This window comes from Ursus arctos, unplaced genomic scaffold, assembly GCF_023065955.2.
Source record: "Ursus arctos isolate Adak ecotype North America unplaced genomic scaffold, UrsArc2.0 scaffold_5, whole genome shotgun sequence".
Taxonomy (NCBI): Eukaryota; Metazoa; Chordata; class Mammalia; order Carnivora; family Ursidae; genus Ursus; species Ursus arctos.
In genome coordinates this window covers 62157413-62177565 of record NW_026623067.1, presented here as the reverse complement: position 1 = coordinate 62177565, position 20153 = coordinate 62157413, and the positions used below count along the sequence as shown (strand labels likewise).

Below are 20153 nucleotides of genomic sequence, written 5' to 3'. Positions count from 1 at the left end.
GTAATAAAAGGCAGAAAGCTGGCTTTTAGTAGTTTGTTTTGACTACGTTAGTCATAGAAGGTTTAAAATCCAGAAGTCATTAGTCTCATGTCACTTTCATTTTTTTTTAAGATTTTGTTTATTTATTTAGAGAAAGAGCATGTGAGAGAGAGCGCGCACGCACGCACCCACAGGTGGTGGAGGGGGAGGGATAGATGCGGTGCGAGAAGCAGACTCCCCGCTGAGCAGGGAGCCCAATGTGGGGCTAGATCCCAAGGATCCCAAGATCATGACCTGAGCTGAAGGCAGATGCTTAAACGACTGAGCCACCCAGGCGCCACCTCATGTCGCTTTTAAAGGCTCAAAAACAATCCCATTCTTAACCCACCAGCATCATTACAAATGTATTAGTAACATGATGGAACTACGCAGAGAAAACCCAAAGCCAGATGTTAAAAAATTTTAAAACCTTGTGAGCCAGGCCTTGATAACAAGGAAAAAAGCAGCAGTAACTCTCTTCCTAGATCATGGAAAGAGTAAATAGGTCCTTTTATTCCTCTCCACCCCATATCCAGAGGGGGCAGCTCTCCCCATTCCTTGATAACTAACCTCCATATTCTAATATATCCAAAGATTCTTTCCTTCTTTTCCTCCTTCCATCCATTTTCTTCCCTTCATTCCAATTCTAACCAATTTAGTTTTCTGTTGAATGACTCCTTTTCTCCCCAAATTCCCTCATCTTTTCCCTTTTCCTTCTGTTGTTTTTTTTTTTTCATCTGTTTACATATCTGGGTTTCTAATTCCACAACGAAGGAATACACACTGTGGTTAATCAAAGAAATTCTATGTTGAAATGGGGAAAAAAAACTGAATGTGGCCCTGTATTTTCTCCAGTATAACATCTGCACAATACATAACCTATTTCCTAGTAACGCTGCCCCTCACTCATGAGAGCTAAAAAAAGGTTCATTACTCACAAACGAGTTTACTCAAAAATAAGTTGATAAATGACCGAATATATGGACTCATAGAGAACTGTTATCTAAATCGGCACTTCCCTACATTTATTTCTTAAAGCAATAGTCCAACAAGGTGTTCCACAGAAAAATAATGGTTTCATAGTCAAATCACAGTAGGTTCTTAAAAGAATCTAAGAAATCCTGAAGTGAAGAAATTTAACTTTATTATTCGGCTTTTTCCAAACCTAAGCTAGTAAGTCCCTTTTTCAGCAACATTTATTAATACCTCACAGAACATGCATTTAGGAAATATTAATCCTAATCACGGATTAAAATATATCATACAAAATATTATAATCTTATAATCTTAATGGTTCTTAAATGTGAGAACTTTTGATAAGTGAATTTACATAGAAATTAATTACCTTGCTAGGTCAAAGTGACTCACTTTAAATATCATAGGTATACCGACCTTACCTAGGTTCATTTAAGAATTGGACTGTAATCACCATTTCTGATTTTTTTTTTTTGAAGGGGAATGAAGAGCAAAATTTTCCTTAATGTCAAGCGTATCATATGAAATAGAATATTTATTCTATAAGTATTAAGGTATAAGACTACTGTCATTTCTCCATTCATTTTCATGTTTGATCTTCTCAAGCGGGAGAAAAGAACGGGATTTTGTGACTTACAAAACCTAGTTACTACAAAGGCATGTTACATATGAATTTGTCAGAATATGTTACACAATAAAAAAAATTTTAGTGAAAATGTGTCAATTTTCCCCTTAAGGTTAATTACCAATTATTTACTTCACAGGTTTTAAAGAGTATATTTCAAAGTACACACATTTTACCTGAAAGCTCCGTAAAGTGGTCTGTACCAACAGACAAATGAACAAGGAGTAAAAAGCAAGAACCACAGGATACTCAATCCAAAATCAACCCCTCTTGTAGGATCAACACAAAACCAAGCCAAGCATCCGAAGATATTTAGAAAGAGGGTTACAGCGTGGACTGTGGAATCAAAAAACAAAATAGAAATGTTTACATTCAATTTATGAATTCATTCAACAAAAATTGTAAATGAAAAAATTCTTCCTTAGAGCAAATGTCTTCTACCCCTTGTTTCCAGTCAGTATCTTTCAAAACACATTGCTGTTTCTTACACATTTGATTTGAAAACAGTATATACAGGAAAAAGAGTCCTTAATATACGCACTGTCTGGCAACAATTCTTTTGGCCCTCTCCTAATGGGCAATTACCAGAGAAGCACTGCCTTAAGGGATTCTTCCTTGAGAAAGAAACATATGATGTGCCTCTGATCCAAGGCCCTGCCAGGGAAAGAACCAGGACTTGGGAGGAAAAAGATCCAACGCTCTGAATTACATTTTTACAGAGTAGGCTGCAAACTCCTCCCAGAGTAGACTATACAAGGAGGACAAAACTGGGAAAGTGCCCTGTGCAATCTCATTGTAACATTTTTAAGCAATTCATTAGAAGCACTGACCTAAAAATACTAATACAGTAGCAATTTCAAGAACCATATAGTCAATCTCTCAGGCTTATTCATCTTCATAGGGTTATCATTTTTTAAAGTGCTGGGATAAATACGGTGTTTTGGTAGAGGACTAAACTTACTTTTAAAGAAAGGAAATAATGCATTTCAGCTGCTGTGGCAGAACTTGCTTTTAATTAACACAGTTAATGGAAAATTCTTCATATGTTGTTAATAATTACATATCCAGAAAGACCTAAAACAAAAAATCTGAGTACTATCTAACTATACTTTGATCCTAAAGAACTACATTTACCCATTATAATTAATAACTTTTTAAAAGGATTTCTTAAAAATTTATTCACAGGCTTAATTAAAAGAAATATTTTTTTCAAAAGTTAAAATAATGTTCAATGTAAATTAATATAAGAAAAACACACCAACAAACTACTACTTGAATTAAAAATAAATGAAAAACCTAGTAAATCCAAATACAAAAATCTCAACTTATATTAAAAACTTTAAAATTTTTCCAACTTATTAAATAAAACTAGTTAAATTAACAAAAGAAGATAAAGACATACATTATAGGGTGCCTCTAAATTTGCTTTATTGACTAGCAAAATATACAAACTCTAAGAGACAGGGCACCAGAGGAAGAGTGAAAACACCTGGGTTATAGAGATATTCTATTGAGCTAATCAACCTCTGCATTTCAATTTTTCAGCTACAGAAATACAGGAGCTCTTCCACGTTTAAAACTCCATTCCATTCTATTATACAAAGAAGACTCTTCCTTATTAACTTTATTACCATTAGGATTTCTAACTCTCACAGAAATTAGCTTCCTAATAAATTTACACACGATCTTTAGTCTCAAAATAAAAGCAGTTTTTGTCAATGGCTTAAAAACAGATTTCAAAAGACCGTGAAATAGGAAGTTATCGTTTTTTAACATTAAATAGCATCCAACTGCCCAAAAAAGTTTTATATATTCACAACATTATAATTCAAATTTCAACCTTAAGAGAATTTTTAAAGGTTTATCTCCTAATTCGCCTAAGAAAGAAAATATGGATATGTGTATTTAAGGTTCATTAAAAATTCTTCCAACTATTGATAAAAATCTCAATTTAATTTTGTGTAATCTATTAAAATTTCTTTCTAAACGTTTTCACAGTAACCAAAAACCATGATCAATAAGTAATTTATTTGTACCCCCAAGAAGTAAGATGTCCAGGCCTACTTATTAAACAATTAGTCCACTTACACACAGATCAAAAAATATACAGAAAGGCAAGTAACGTGAAACACATGATTCTATGTTGCTAATTTCAATCCCATTCCAATCCACTTGGTGGATTCCAGGTATACATATAACACTAAAATTTTTAGGGCATTTTCTCCACATGATTTGTAAACTGAATGACTCAACTTCACAGAAAATTTCCATTTGCTTTATTAAGCACTCAAATCTGTTATTAGTGGACCTAAATATGCAACTATCAGTACAATATTCTTCTTGATAAACTCTGCATTACAACACAAACACCTAACATAAACGGATTTTAAACAGTATAATTATCTTCTTGACTAACTGATCTTTAAGTGGCTTGTTTTCCTTTTTTTTTTTTTTAAATTCAAGAATATACTCAAAGAGGTTAAGAATCATTTCAGTGATAGTTCTAATTGCTTCAGTTCCTTTATAGAGTAAATTTTTTATTTCAAGTAAGGTACTTTTGAAAGTATATCTTCACTTATTTGGGTTTAAAACATAAATTACTTCTTCATTTTGGTACTCCGTAGGTTGTAAAACATGGAAATCTAGACTCTGGGCTCTGGAGTCAAGCTATCCAACTCCAATCCTAATTGTTGTGCGGTCCTGAACAAGTTACTCCAATTCTCTAAGCTTTGGTTTCCCTACCTTAGGTAAGTAAGAGAGTACCTGCTTCACAGTGTAGTTAGGAGTTAATAACATCATGTATACAAAGTGATGAGTACTGTGCCTGGCACAAATAAATTCTCAATGACTGTTGTCTTTCATTATAATTATTGCTACAGTGTGGAAGCACTCGTCTCCTCTGAAATCATTAACAGGTTGACACTTCTTGAAAATAACTTATTAAAACAATCTCCATTCTATGAAATTTAGAAACATCATTGAGCTGGTACTAGATCTTACTTTATTCCAGGTAATGCTTCTTTAAATATTGAGAGCTCTTTAAATACGAGATCTGTCAACTCAACAGGATTAAGAAAAACTGTACTCTAAATACCTCAGAAAGTTATATATTTATAAAACAAAACAGAACTATTTTGAAACAATTAGCATTAGTAAAGTAACCATTCAGTTAAAATTAATCATCTTCCCATTCAATCTCTATTCACTAAATTCCTTGTAGAATTTTCTTCCAACCCCTATCTCCCCCATCCAAAATCTGTTTTTCCACTAGGTCAAAGAACTTATACTTAAAATGCCAGGCCAGGTCTGCCCATTAAAAAATAATTATTATATATATGCATATATCATATATTGATTAAATAAAATACATGGGTTGTTTACATGTACATACATAAAATCAAAACCTTTGATGTTTAATGTATAAAATACTACCTACACTGGAGATTTAGCAAGATGCTAGATCAACAACAAAATCTCAAAGAAAAACTAAGAGTTAAGAATATACTATACATAAGGAATCACTACTCACATTCTACAGTAACTTCACATATGTGAAGAATGCTCTGAAAAGATTTTGAGGAAAATTGTCTCATTTATTTAGGAGGGGGAAAAAAACGGCTCCCCAATTATACAGTAACACACATAAATTTCCTCCATCAAGAATGTACACTATAAATTCTCCATTAACCCAGCAATTATGCAGGTGAGAAGTCATGACAGCTACATCTCTCCTACTAACATAGTAATATTAAAAGGGGCTGAGACTACTGTTTGTAATAAAAGTGAAACAGAAAAAGTGGGAATTCTGTGTACACAGAACTGTTAACAGCTTTACATTTTATTTTAGTTATTACATGAATTGTAATTATACTCAAAACAATGCAAGCACCACAGTGTAAATATATGTCCTAATGTTCCATTTAGTAAAATATCCTATATTAACTAGGTACTTCCAATAATAAAAGTACTTATCAACCACTAGAAAAGTAATTGTGCTCAAAGCTCTAAGACAAATTATAATAATATTTTATGGCCCTTTTAAAAAGTCATAATGCTTTGAAGAATTTTTTAAACAGCCTTCATTTGTATAAAAATAGTATAATTTTTTTCAAAACAAGTATTACCTAGATAGTATTTTACAACTACTCCTTTTTCCTCAAAACATAAGTGACAGAGAAGTTCTTTCCTCAAAAGAATGCCAGTTCTCATATATGCTTTCCTCAGTTTAGATTGTCGCATACAGTCCAATTTTGCAATACCTAAATATGTTTCACTCTGAAAATTAAGAGCCATACCAAAAAACCTTTTCGTGATACTATCCTTAATATCTGAATTCCAAAAAGGGTGGTTTTGACAATAAAACATAAACTCTGTTGAACATACAATTTATTTTATACTCACACATCCACAAGTAGTACATAATCTTTACTGTCTTCTGGAATTCTACAGGAATGTCTACAGAAAAATCCTGATAAAAACAAGGTCCCACAGGAAAATTGCCAGGGAGAGGCGGCCAATTATTTTTTCTGCCTGCAAATTAAAAAAAAAAAAAAAGTATATTAGGACCAATATGTGCTATTCTTACTTTTGGTTTCATAATAAAGAACATTATTTGTTCTTTTAATAGATGTTTTATAAATCAAATCCTGTATCTCTACATTCCTATATTTATACAGCTTTGAAAGCCAAGCTTTGCATTTTAAAAAATTTTCCCAAAGTAGGGGCACATGGCTGGCTCAGTCGATAGAGTATGCGACTCTTGATCTAGGCTTGTGGGTTCAAATCCTGCACTGGGTGTAGAGATTACTTTAAAAAAAAAAAATCTGAAATTTTTCCCCCAGGGTATCACTTTAGAAAACAGTAGATGGTAAAATATTTTTCCAGTGTCAAATAATGTTTAGCAGGAACCATTTATATACAGTTGATACAAGAAACAAATAAAAAAGAGCAAAAAGACATACCCTGTGACTCTACCCTAAAAACAGACTTATTTCTCAAAGTCCCAAGAGTCTGGCTGTCATGTGAAGGTCATGCAGTTTTTAAATATCTACAATTTCCTCTTCAGCATCTTAAGTCTTTGAATATAATTCCTAGCCCATGTGGAGAGGGAAGACCAGCTTCTGAATTTTGAGTTTTCTACTGTTAACTCCATGAAGAAACACACGATTCACTAATACCAAAGAATCAAATTTGGATATCCCAAAGTCTGAAAAAATGATATTCAAAATATCCATGTAAGAAAACCATCAAACTAGGAGAAAATATGAAACAGTCAGGAGACGGGAGCCAGGGAATTTTAACACCATCAAAAACCGAGAGGAAAAATAAATTCAAACTATGAGGAGGGAAAAACATGTCTTTATAAAGAAATGAAACTGAAAATAGGGCTTGGGAAGCGGTGGGAGCAATAGAAACACTAAAATTAAAGCAAGAAGTCAAAACATTAAAAACAGAAGGTAAACACAACACCTAAAGGCCATTTCTCATTTTAGAAATTATATGCAACAATTTTTGAAAATTTGATTTCATATAGATGAAGAAAATTTTACAGTGAAAACAAGAAAGACCTATGTCTGATTCTTCCCAACATGATGTGCTATTTATAATTCTTTCCAAATTTCATATTCATTTCTCATATAAGTTTCATACTACTTGAGAGGAGCAGAGAATAGCAACATAAGAACTAGGACCTGAAAACAGAAGTGTCTAGCCATTTATTGGCTAGGGGGCATTGGGTACCTTAAACTCTTGAAGACTTGATAAAATCTGAAGACATCTATAAAATCTTATATTTCTTCATAAATTTAAGAGTAGAAATAACAAGAGAATAACAACTACACCACTCTTCAGGGAATTATACTGATAATTAAATGAATTAATAGAGGATAAGTGTAACGTACTACAAAGTCTAACACTTAATTTCTCACTCTTCATTACTATCTTTACTAAAGTATCTCCCATAGAAATAACTTATATTAGTCAATACTAAGGACATAGGACAGATTTTACTACAGGTATTTCAAAAACACTGATCTCAAATAAACCTTTAGCTTCTCCTTTTATAGATGTTCTCTCTAATGTCGCAAGCCAACAAAATGGCCAAGGATGAATGTGTCCTCACAAGGCCCTAGGCTTACACACTTTTTTTAATAGTCTTTGAATATATAAATTTTATTTTTAGTTTTTATTTACATTTGCTAGTTAACATATAGTGTAATACTAGTTTCAGGGGTACATTATAGTGGTTTAACACTTCCATACAATACCTGGTGCTCATCACAGCAAGTGCACTCCTTGACCCCCAACCCCACCCACCTCCCCTCTGGTAACCATCAGTTTGTTCTCTACAGCTGAGTGTGTTTCTCAATTTGCCTCTTTTCTCCCCCTATGATCGTTGGTTTTGTTTCTTAAACTCCACATATGAGTGAAATCATATTGTATTTGTCGTCCTCTGACTTAGGCTTACACAATCTAAGATAAGGAAGAAATAGTTCAGTATATTGTTGCTGACCTAGCCCTGTCACTATCCTAGACATAGTAACAATGACCTGTCTAGCTCTTTAATCCTGTAGCCAGACACTGCTACCTTTCTCTAAGATACGACCTTGAAGTGGCCTTTGGTAGTCACAGTCTAATAGATTTCATGGCAAATGATCAATTCAGTACTTATTTCTTTGGTATTATTGAGAAACCCGAGGCTTCCCAGAGTCATGCCACACATTTTTTTTTAATATGATTTGACAGGTATGTTATACTGCTGAAGACAGGGGCAGATAATTAGAAACTGGGCTGAATAAAAAAGTTAAATTTAGGGCACAATCCCATGTACTCTTAAAGTTTCAATAGACTCAAAGAGGGCCCAAGTGCAGAATCAAAGGCTCCTGGCCAAACCCCAAAATTATCATATTCACATTCACTTTCTGTGTGATAAGGCTAACACTGTTATAATCTATCAAAAGACTATGCAAATCAGCCAAGATCAGAGAGCTACAGAGTAACAAGCAGGAAATCTGCTTTCTGATCTTGCTAGAACAGGAAAAAATGGCATGGCTTTATCCATAAGCCAAATGGCTTAAGAGCTAGTACAGGCATAATTTAAAGTGTTTAGAAATTATTTTTATTTCAAATTTCTTTGGATACTACCATGTTGACTGAGATTTTGCATTTCTCGTTCTCGTCGATCTAATTCTGCTGCTTTTCTTTCTAGTTCTTCTTGGCGCTTAAGAAGCTCAGCTTGTGCCAAAGCATGTTCCTTAAACAAACAAACAAACAAAACATCAGTGAATGAACAGGTTGTCAGAATTAGAAAATCCTGTAACACAACTATGCTATCTACTCCCTCTCTTCCTCTACAATGCCAGAAACTTTTTTTTAAGTTTATTTTTTAGTCATCTCTTCACTGAATGTGGGACTTGAACTCACAACCCCAAGATCAAGAGTCATACAATGTCAGAATCTTAATTCAAATACTCTTCCAAAATATAGGAATTCAGGGGCACCTTGGTGGTTTAGTCAGTCATGGGGCTCCCCGTCAGTGGGGAGTCTGCTTCTCCCTCTCCTCCCCGGTCGTGCTCTATCTCTGTCGCTACCCCTGGCTCTCTCTCTCTCAAATAAATAAATAAAATCTTTTAAAAAAATACAGGAATTCACTGAAAGTTACAGTTTCAGAAGATATTATAGAGATACTTGACTGATTTTGGTTTGGGGTTTTTTGTTTTGTTTTGTTTTATTTTTAAAGATTTTATTTATTCATTTGTCAGAAAGAGAGAGCACAAGCAGGGGGATTGGCAGGCAGAGGGAGAAGCAGGCTCCCCACGGAGCAAGGAGCCCGATGCGGGACTCAATCCCAGGACCCAGCTGAAGACAGACGCTTAAACAACTGAGCCACCCAGGCGTCCCTGATTTTGGTTTTCTGGTTATGAAAACCGTCAGTGAAAATATTGGGCATATTTAGAACAGGGCAAAATTCTCTCAGTAAGTCAGAGTCCTAATTGGGAAAATAAAATTAAGGTGACCTCTATGCCTAAATGAGAATGATGAACAAAGGGAACAACTGAGGCAAAACAGACAAAGGGAGAAAATGATAACTGAATTGCCTCTTAAGAATTGGTTTGAATGGTACCTAAGGTTTCCAATGCAAGAATATACAGTATCTTCTATTTTAGAAGACAATGAGATGAAAGAAGGATATGATTAAGAAATTCTGGTTTGTAACTCCATCTGCCTTTATGTAACACAAGGCATCCTATTCATCTCCTTTATTCTCATATTTTTACCACCTGCTACTTCCTACCATTGTCCTTTGCTTAGCCATTACAACTCTTTTCCAATAGTTTCTTATTATTGGTACAAGTGAGGCCAACAAAAGGCAACAAAAATTTCCCTAAACAAGTTGTTCATAAAGAGGATATATGAATTCAATAACTGCTAATAATAGGATAAAGTCAATATTACAAGCTGAAAAAGAACTGTGTTATAGGGTTGACAAACTAGCTAACCCAGACTCAAAAGTAAGTTAAAAATTAAATAAGGCAAAAAAAAAAAAATTAAGTAAGGCAACATATAAAGAATTCTACTCTGAAGATGTTACTGATATTGTAATTTCCAATACAAATTTACACACATAACATGAACTAACCTTTGCAATCTGTGTATAAGCTGGATGTTCCTCCGTTGGTTTCATTATTGCTGGTTGTGTACTGGGTACATTAGGCATTTTCACAGTGCCTGGTGGAGGCTAGGAAGATTAAGAAAAGGACAAATTATATAAGACAGAGATCCAATTTTAACTTCTTTCAAAAGGCCTAACCCCCCAAAAAAGCAAAACACCAAGAATTCCTCTCTCCCTCCTCTAGTGTGTAGTAAAGTGCTGCTTCAGCGCTCCATCTCCATTTTCTCAAACTCACTCACTCCTCAACTCTCCAATTTGGCTGTTACCGCTACCACTACACCGCAAACACTCTCCTCCAGGATGCCACGTGTAAAAACACAAAATAAAACTGTGAAGTATTGCTTTTTAGTAAAATACAAATAGTGCCAAACTGAGGAATTTACATCAAGGTTAATTGTTAACTCTTTCCACCAAAGAAAGGGATGTGCCGGGGCCCTAAAAAGTTCATAGGAGAGGTTGGCTGAGAAGATGGCAGAGGAGGAGGGCCCTAAACTCAGCTCCTCCCACAGATACAACTAGAAAACATCCACATCCACGGAAATAACGGGAAACAGCCCAAGGGCTGGCAGACACTCCACAATGAAAGGCAGGGAAGAGTCCACATCAAAGGAGGTATGAAGGGCAAAGACAGAGTCTGGGAGCAAAAGGGACCACAGTCAGCCGCCACTGAGAAGGAGCCCATGGCACAGAGAACAGCGGCAAACAGACTTTCATACAGGGGAGCCTGCTAGCAGGGAGGATGAATCTCCATATTTGCCTTTGAAATTTCATGAGTTCTTAAAACCAGCAGGACTTAAAACCTAGAATTTTAAAAACCAGCATATTCAGCACTGGGAGAGCCCAGAAGATGTTAGGAAACAGAGTCCCTCATCTTAAAGAGAGAGCATGAAAAACAGCCTATGCAGATGCAGTGTAGAACTAGCCATTTGAAAAATGCCATGAGCAGACAAGAAGCGGAGAGATTTGCTCATCTCAGAGCACAGCCCGGAGAGACAGCAATCATAGGGAGACGCCTCCAGGAATAAAGGAGCTGGCAGGTGACATTTTCCTCCCCTGCTCCCCAGCATAAATAACAGCCACCTGCGGAAACCAGCACTGTGTGGACACATGCTACTTAACTTGCTTACACCAAACCAAGCCCCGCCATATGTGCTTTGGCAGATCAGCCCTTCCCAGTCATGCTCCCCTGAGTCCTGCTGCTGTGGGGTCCCTCCTCCCAGAAGACCCTCCTGCCAGTACATCTCCTGACCTGCTTCTTTTGCAGGACTGCAGTTCCAGCAGTGGCAGGTATTATTTCACAAGGAGGCCACTGCACGCCTTGCTACTCACAGTAGGTAAAGAGAGCATCAGCAAACAACTGGACTGAAGGAAAAAGATGCCAGAACTCAACAGCAGAGCACCCGCAACACACCCTGGGGGACAGGGACACTGCACTACAGGGTTCTATAATACCTCTTCTTCAAAGGCTATTATTGTTAAGAGTAAAGAAAGTAGCTGACTTCTCTAACACAGAGAACAGACACAGAAAGTCAAACAGAATGAGAAGACAGAGAAACATCTCCCAAATGAAAGAACAAACCAAACCACAGCAAGAGACCAAAGCAAAATGGTTATAAATAAGATGCCTGAAAGAAAATTTAAAGTAATGATCAAAAAGAAACTCACTGGACTGGAGAAAAGAGTGGAGGACATCAGTGAGACCCTTAACACGGAGATAAAAAAAAGAACCAGAGGTCAAGAACACAATAAGTGAAATTAAAAATACACTTGATGTAGTAAATAGCAGTCTTGATGAAGCCAAGGAATGAATTAATACCTGGAAGACAGAGTAATACAAAGTAACCAAGCTGAGCAAAGGAAAGAAAAGTATACAAATTGAGAACAGTATTAAGGAACTCAGCAACTCCATCAAAGGTAGTAACATCAACATGACAGGGATCTCAGAAGGAGAGAGAGAGGCAGAAAATTTATTTGAAGAAATAACTGAAAACTTCCCTAATGTGGGGAAGGTAACAGATATCCAGATTCAGGAGGAAGGGAGATCCTCTAAAAAAATTCAACCCAAGGAGGTCCACAGCAAGACACATAGCAATTAAAATGGCAAAAAGTAGGGATAAAGAAAAAACATTTAAAGACAAAAGGTAGCAGTTACATACAAGGAAAATCCAATAAGGCTACAAGTGAATTTTTCAGCAGCAACTTTGCAGGCCAGAAGGGAGTGGCGTGATACATTCAAAGCAGTACAAGGGGAAAATCTGCAGCCAAGAATGCTCTATCCAGTAAGGTGATCATCCAGAATAGAAAGAGAGAGAAAGAGTTTCCCAGGAAAACAAATGTTAAAGGAATTCATAAGCACTAAACCAGCCCTACAAGAAATTTTAAAGAGGATTCTTTGAGTGAAAAAGAAAGACCATAAGTGAGAGTACAAAAAATAAAAAACACAAAAGCAGTAAAAATAAATATTTCTGTAAAACTCATTGAAGAGATTCATAAAATAAAAGGAATGTGAAATATGACACTATATACCTACAAGACAGGAGGAAGAGGAGCAAAGAATGGGTTTAAACTTAAGCAACCATCAACTTTAATATAGACTGCTATATGCAGAAGATGTTATATACAAATATAATGGTAACCAAAAATCAAAACCCAGTAATAAATATACAAAAACTAAAGAGAAAGGGATCCAAACATATCATGAAAAAAAGCCAATTAACCATGAAAGACAGGAAGAAAGAATCAGAAAATCTATAGAAACAACCATAAAACAAAATGACATAACTACATATCTATTAATAATTGCTCTGAATGTAAATGGACTAAATGATCCAATTAAAAGACAGAGGGTGACAGAGTGGATACACAAATAAGATCCACGTATATGCTGCCCACAAGAGACTCATTTCAGACCTAAAGACACCTGCAGATCAAAAGTGAGGGGACAGAAAAACATTTATCATGCAAATGGATGCCAAAAAAAACCTGGGTAGCAATATCTATATTGGACAAAACAGACTTAAAACAAAAGACCACAAGAGACAAACAAGGGCACTATATAATAATGAAGGAGACAAGAAGAGATAACAAGAAGAGATAACAACTGTAAATATATATGCACCTAACATGGGAGCACCCAAATACATAAAATAGTTAACAAATATAAAGGAACTAATCAATAGTAATAATGGTGACAGTAGAGGGCTTTAACACCCTACTTGCATCAATGGACAGATCATTCAAACAGAAAATCAACAAGGAAACAGTGGCTTTGAATGACACAATGGACCAGGTGGACTTAAGACATATTCAAAACATTCCATCCTAAAAGAGCAGAATACACATTCAAGTGCACACTGGACATTTTCCAGAATAGATCATATATGAGGCCACAAAAAAACTCTCAACAAATTCAAAAAATTCAAAGTCATACCATGCATCTTTTCTGACCACAACGCTATGAAACTAGAAATCAACCACAAGAAAAAATCTGGAAGGAATACAAATACATGGACGTGAAATAACATGCTATTAAACACTGAATGGGCCAACCAAGAAATCAAAGAAATCAAAAATTACATGGAAACCAAAGAAAATGAAAACACAATGGTCCAAAATCTTTGGGATGGGGGTGCCTGGGTGGCTCAGTTGGTTGAGCGTATGACTCTTGATTTCACTTGGGATCAAGCCTTGCGTTGGTCTCATGCTCACCACAGAGTCTGGGATTCTCTCTCTTCCTCTCTCTCTCCCTCCACCCTTTCCCCCCACTCACATGCTCGCTCTCTAAAGAAAGAAAGAAATTATATCTTTTTTTTTTTAAGATTTTATTTATTTATTTGACAGAGAGACAGACAGCCAGCAAGAGAGGGAACACAGGCAGGGGGAGTGGGAGAGGAAGAAGCAGGCTCCCAGCAGAGGAGCCCAATGTGGGGCTCGATCCCAGAATGCCAGGATCACGCCCTGAGCCAAAGGCAGCTGCTTAACGACTGAGCCACCCAGGCACCCCAGAAATTACATCTTTTAAAAAAATAAAAATCTTTGGGATGCAGCAAAAGTACTTCTAAGAGAAAAGTTTATAGCAATACTGGCCTACCTCAAGAAGTAAGAAAAATCTCAAGTAAGCAACCTAACCTTATACCTAAAGGAGCTAGAAAAAGAAAAAAACCCAAGCCCAGGAAAAGGAAGGCAATAAAAATTAGACCAGAAATAAATGATCTAGAAACTGAAAAAAACAATAGAACAGATCCATGAATTTAGGAGGTGGTTCTGTGACAATATCAAAATCAATCCCTCCAGACTCATTACAGGGGGGAAAAAAAAGTGGGGGGGCACCCAAATAAAATTACTAATGAAAGAGGAGAAACAACTAACACCACAGAAGTACAAACAATTTAACAGTACGCCAAAAAATTGGACTTAGAAAAAAATGGATAAATTCCTGGAAATATATAACATGCTAAAACTAACACAGGAAGAAACAGAAAATCTGGACAGACCAACCACCAGCAATGAAATTGAATCAGTGGTCAAAAACCCAAATTCCAGGACCAGACAACCTCACAGGTGAATTCTACCAAACATTTAAGCAAGAGTTAATACTCATTCTTCTCAAACTTTCCCAAAAAATGCAAGAGGAATGAAGACTTCCAAATTCATTCCATGAGGCCAATATCCCAAATACCAAAACCAAATAGAGATACCACTAAAGAAGAGAACTACAGGCTACTATTTCTGATGAATAATAGATGGAAAAGTCCTTAACAAAATATTAACCAACCAAATCCAACAATGTATTTAAAAAAATCATACACCACGATCAAGTGGGATTTACTCCCAGGATTCAAGGGTGGTTCAATATTTGCAAATCAATCAACGTGATATATCACATCAATAAGAAAAAGGATAAAAACCATATGATCATTTCAACAGATGCTGAAAAAGCATTTCACAAAGTACAATATCCATTCGTGGATAAAAACCCTCAACAAGGTAGGTCTAGAGAGAACATACCTCAACATAATAAAGGCCTTATACTAAAAACCCACAGCTAACATCATACTCAATAGGTAAAAACTGAGAGCTTTTCCCCAAAGGTCAGGAACAAGACAAGGACATCCACTCTCACCACTTTTATTCAACATAGTATGGGAAGTCCTAGCCACAACAATCCTACAACAAAAAGAAAAAAAAAGGGGGCGCTTGGGTGGCTCAGTCATTAAGTGTCTGCCTTCGGCTCAGGTCATAATCCTGGAGTCCCAGGATCAAAACCCACATCAGGCCCCCCGCTCAGCGGGGAGTCTGCTTCTCCCTCTGCCCCTCACCCTGTTCATGTGTGCTCTCTCTCTTGCTTGCTCTCTCTCAAATAAATAAAATCTTAAAAATAAAAAAAGAAAGAAAAAGAAAAATGGTTGGGGCACCTGGGTGGCTCAGTTGAGCATCTGACTCTTGATTTTGGCTCATGTCATAATCTCAGGGTTGTGAGATTGAGCCACTTCTGGCTCTATATTCAGTGTAGAGTCTGCTTGAGATTCTCTCTCTCCCTCTCTGCCTCTGCCCCTCCCCCGCAATCATGTGCATGTGTGTACACACTTGCTCGCTTTCTCCCTCTCTCTCAAAATAAATAAGTAAAATCTTTAGGGGAAAAAAGGGAAATAAGGAATTGGTAAGGAAGAAGTAAAACTTTCACTATTTGCTGGGGCGCCTGGGTGGCACAGCAGTTAAGCGTCTGCCTTCGGCTCGGGGCGTGATCCCAGCGTTATGGGATCGAGCCCCACATCAGGCTCCTCCACTAGGAGCCTGCTTCTCCCTCTCCCACTCCCCCTGCTTGTGTTCCCTCTCTCGCTGGCTGTCACTATCTCTGTCAAATAAATAAATAAAATCTTTAAAAAAAAAAAACAAAAAACCCTGAAGACTCCACCAAAAAAACTACCAGAACTGATAAATGAATTCAGTAAAGTTGCAGGATACAGTATCAATGTACAGAAATCTGTTGCATCACTTTTTTTTTTTTTAAGACAGAGAGAAGGGAGCAAGGGGCAGAGGGAGAGAGAGAGAAATAATCCCAAGTGAGCTCCAAGGGACTATCTCACAACCCTGAGATCATGACCCGAGCCAAAATCCAGAGTCAGATGCTCAAGTGACTGAGCCACCCAGTGCCTCTGTTGCATTTCTATACCCTAATAATGAAGCAGCAGAAAGAGAGATTAAGAAAACAATCCCATTTACAATGCACCAAAAATAATAAGATACCTAGGAATAAATCTAACTAAAAAGGTGAAAGACTTACACTCCAAAAACTATAAAACACTGATGAAAGTAAGTGAAGATGACACAAAGAAATGGAAAGACATTCCATGCTCATGGATTGGGAGAAAAATTATTGTTAAAATGTCTATACTACCCAAAGCAATCCATACATTTAATGCAATCCCTAGCAAAATACCAACAGCATTTTTCACAAAACTAGAACAAGCAATCCTAAAATTTGTTTGGAACCACAATGACCTCAAACAGCCAAAGCCATCTTAAAAAAGAAAAACACAACTGGAGTTACCACAATCCCAGATTTCAAGTTATGTTACAAAGCAGTAGTAGTTAAAACAGGACGGTACTGGCATAAAAAAGGATGCATTAGATCAACAGAATAGAAAATCCAGAAATAAACCCACAATTATATGGCCAATTAATCTCTGACAAAGGAGGAATGAATACACAACGGGAAAAAGTGTCTCCAAAAAATGGTTTTGGGAAAAGCTTGTCAGCCACATGCAAAATAATGAAACTGGACCGCTTTCTTTCACCATACACAAAACTAAACTCAAAATGGATTAAAGACCTAAATGTGAGACCTGAAACAATAAAAATCCTAGAAAACAGCACAGGTAGTAATTACTCTAACATTGGCTAGCAATATTTTTCTGGCTATGTCTCCTGAGGCAAGGGAAATAAGAGCAAAAATAAACTATCATCTGCATCAAAATAAAAAGCTTCTGCACAGCAAAGGAAACAATCAACAAAATTAAAAGGCAACCTACTTGCAAATGACACATCCAATCAAGAGTCAGTATCTAAAATATATAAAGAACTTATACAACTCAACACCAAAAAAACAAGTAACCCAATTAAAATGGGCAGAAGACATTAACAAACATTTCTCCAAAGAAGACGTCCAGATGGACAAGAGACACATGAAAAGGTGTTCAAAATCACTCATCAGGCAAATGCAAATCAAAACTACAATGAGATACCACCTCACACAGGTAAAAATGGCTAAAATCAAAATCACAAAAACAACAAGTCTTGGGGAGGATGTGACAAAAAAGGAACCCTCTTGCGCTGTTTGGTGGGAATGCAAATTCGTGCAGCCATTGTGGAAAACTGTATGGAGGTTCCTCAAAAAATTAAAAACAGAACTACTCTACAATCCAGGAATCACACTACTGGGTATTTAGCAAAAAATCACTAATTCAAAGGGATACGTGCACCTCTGTGTTTATAGCAGCATTATTTACAGTAGCCCAATTACGGATGCAGCTCAAGTGTCCATCGATAGATGAATGGATAAAGAAGACGTGTATACACACACACACACACACTGCAGTGTTAGCTAAAAAAAATTGAAATCTTGCCATTTGCAACAACATGGATAGAGCAAGAGAGTATAATGCTGAGTGAAATAAGTCAGAAGAAGACAAATATATCATGATCTCACTTGTATGTGGAATTTAAGAAACAAAACAAAGGAGCAGATAAAAAGAGAGAGACAAACCAAGAAACAGACTCTTTACTACAGAGAACAACTGATGGTTACCAGAGGGGAAGTGGGTGGAGGGATGGGTGAAATAAAGGATGGGGATTAAAGAGTACACTTATCAAGATTTTTTTTAAAAATGATTTTTTGAAAAAGTAAATAGGAGTGCTTTGACAGAACTCCACTCATACCCTTTGAAAAGACTAAGAGGGGAAGCATGAGGGAGGTGGAAAATAAACTGCACAACCTCCACTTTGCCAATGGAACCAGCAGTATTTGAAAGCAGCTGCAAGATCAAAGAGCAAATAGATATCTACAAGTCCATCAAAGGAGAACTGGTTAAATTACTGTATAAACATACCATGTAGCCATCAAAAAGAATGAGTTAGAGTTACAGAAGACTGCCTTTTAAATAATTAATGAAATAAAGTGAACTACAGAATACATATCACCATTTTTTTGCTTTTATAAACACACACTTGTACACACCCAGAAAAATATCTGGAAGCTCTCAGCAAACTGCTATCAGTGGGATTTGCACCTTTTGCTTTATACACGTCTTTATTATTTACCCCCACCCCGGGCAAAATACTATTACTTTTTTTTTAAGCCAAAAAATATATTTTTAGGGGTGCCTGGGTGGCTCAGTCGGTTAAGCATCTGCCTTCAGCTCAGGTCATGATCCCAGAATCCCGGAGTCAAGCCTCACATCAGGCTTCCTGCTCAGCGGAGAGCCTGCTTCTCCCTCTGCCCCTCACCCTGCTTGCTGCACGCTCTCTCTCGCTCTCAAATAAATAAAAATCTTTTTTAAAAATTTAAATTTTTAAATATATATTTTATATATATCCTTTTTAAATATATACTTTTTTTATTTTAATTTTTTAAATATATATATTTATTTTTTAAAGTTTTCTTTTAAATGGCCATAGGAAAAGGAAAACAGAAAGAAAAAAAGGAAAAGAGTTTCAAGAAAGCACATGAGCAAGTGGCTGCAAAGGGAAGTTCAAAGATCTAAACTGTCAAAGCCAGAAGAAGACCCCACCAATGTACCAGATTTTATCCTGGCTCAGCAAGTAGCAGTCCTGAAAAGGAAGCTAGGCACAATGGAAGAAATAACTGGAGAATACAGCTAATTCTAAAATTCATATACAAAAGCCAAGGGCTAAGAACAGGTCAAACAATTTTGAGGAAGAATAGAGCAGACCTATGATATCAAAGCTTATTATAAGGATATAGTAATTAAGAGGTGGTACAGATGGCAAAGATACAAAAATATACCAATAAACAGAAGGGACACAGAAACAGACCCACACAATTGCAGAAACTTGATATCCAACAGAGGGGACACTCACTGTAAGACAGGGGAGAAATGATGTATTAGTCAATAAATGATGCTAAGAAAACTGGCTACCCAGATTTAGTAGTGAAACTAAATTTCCTACTTCACACCACACAAAAATAAATTCCAGGTGGATGATCTGAGAGTGAAAAAGCAAAACTTAAACACTTTTAGAAAAAAAAAAATACAGGTTAATATTTTTATGAACTTAGGGTACATAAGAGCTTCTTGAATGTAAGCTCTAGGAATCTCTGTATATTTTGTCTATGATATATCTCCAGTGCCTAAAACAATGCTTGCAACACAGTAAATGCTCATTAAGTACTTGTTAAATTAAGATTAGAAAAACACACAAACAATAAAGATAGACAAGTTCAACTACATGTATCCCCCGCTTCTTGAAAGTTCTTTACACCATTTCAAAAGACCTGCATTAGTACAGTGATAGCTTTTCTCATAAAAATCAAAGACAATCAGATTTCTTTAGGTTAGCAAAAACAGGTACTAATGTAGGTCTTCTGTAAAAGTAGAGTGGTGTAACATGAAGTTTTGGAAAGCAGGGAATACCCTTCACTTTACGCCAGCTTGGCTTACAAAAAGTTTTATAGGTGTGTTCTACTTTTCCATAGTGGGGGAAATCTGTATATTCAACCTTAACATCGAGTGAAAAGTCAAATCACAGACTAGAGAAAATTGGTTATAATGCATATATAATGCCACCCAGAATAAAGATTTGCTATAAATTGAAAGAACTATAAACTGCTAACAGAAAAATAAG

General features: G+C 36.2%; 1 protein-coding gene across 1 annotated transcript in view; it reads right to left on the bottom strand.

Moving 5' to 3' along the window:
- The window catches only part of SCAMP1 (secretory carrier membrane protein 1), a 119763-nt gene that overhangs the window by 61670 nt on the left and 37940 nt on the right, over positions 1-20153 (bottom strand). The window contains exons 3-6 of the mRNA XM_026498738.4: positions 10257-10355; positions 8762-8870; positions 6020-6148; positions 1795-1954 (exon numbers count right to left, since the gene is read on the bottom strand). Coding sequence (XP_026354523.1) covers positions 1795-1954; positions 6020-6148; positions 8762-8870; positions 10257-10355 — 497 coding nt within the window. The remainder of the gene's footprint in view (positions 1-1794; positions 1955-6019; positions 6149-8761; positions 8871-10256; positions 10356-20153) is intronic.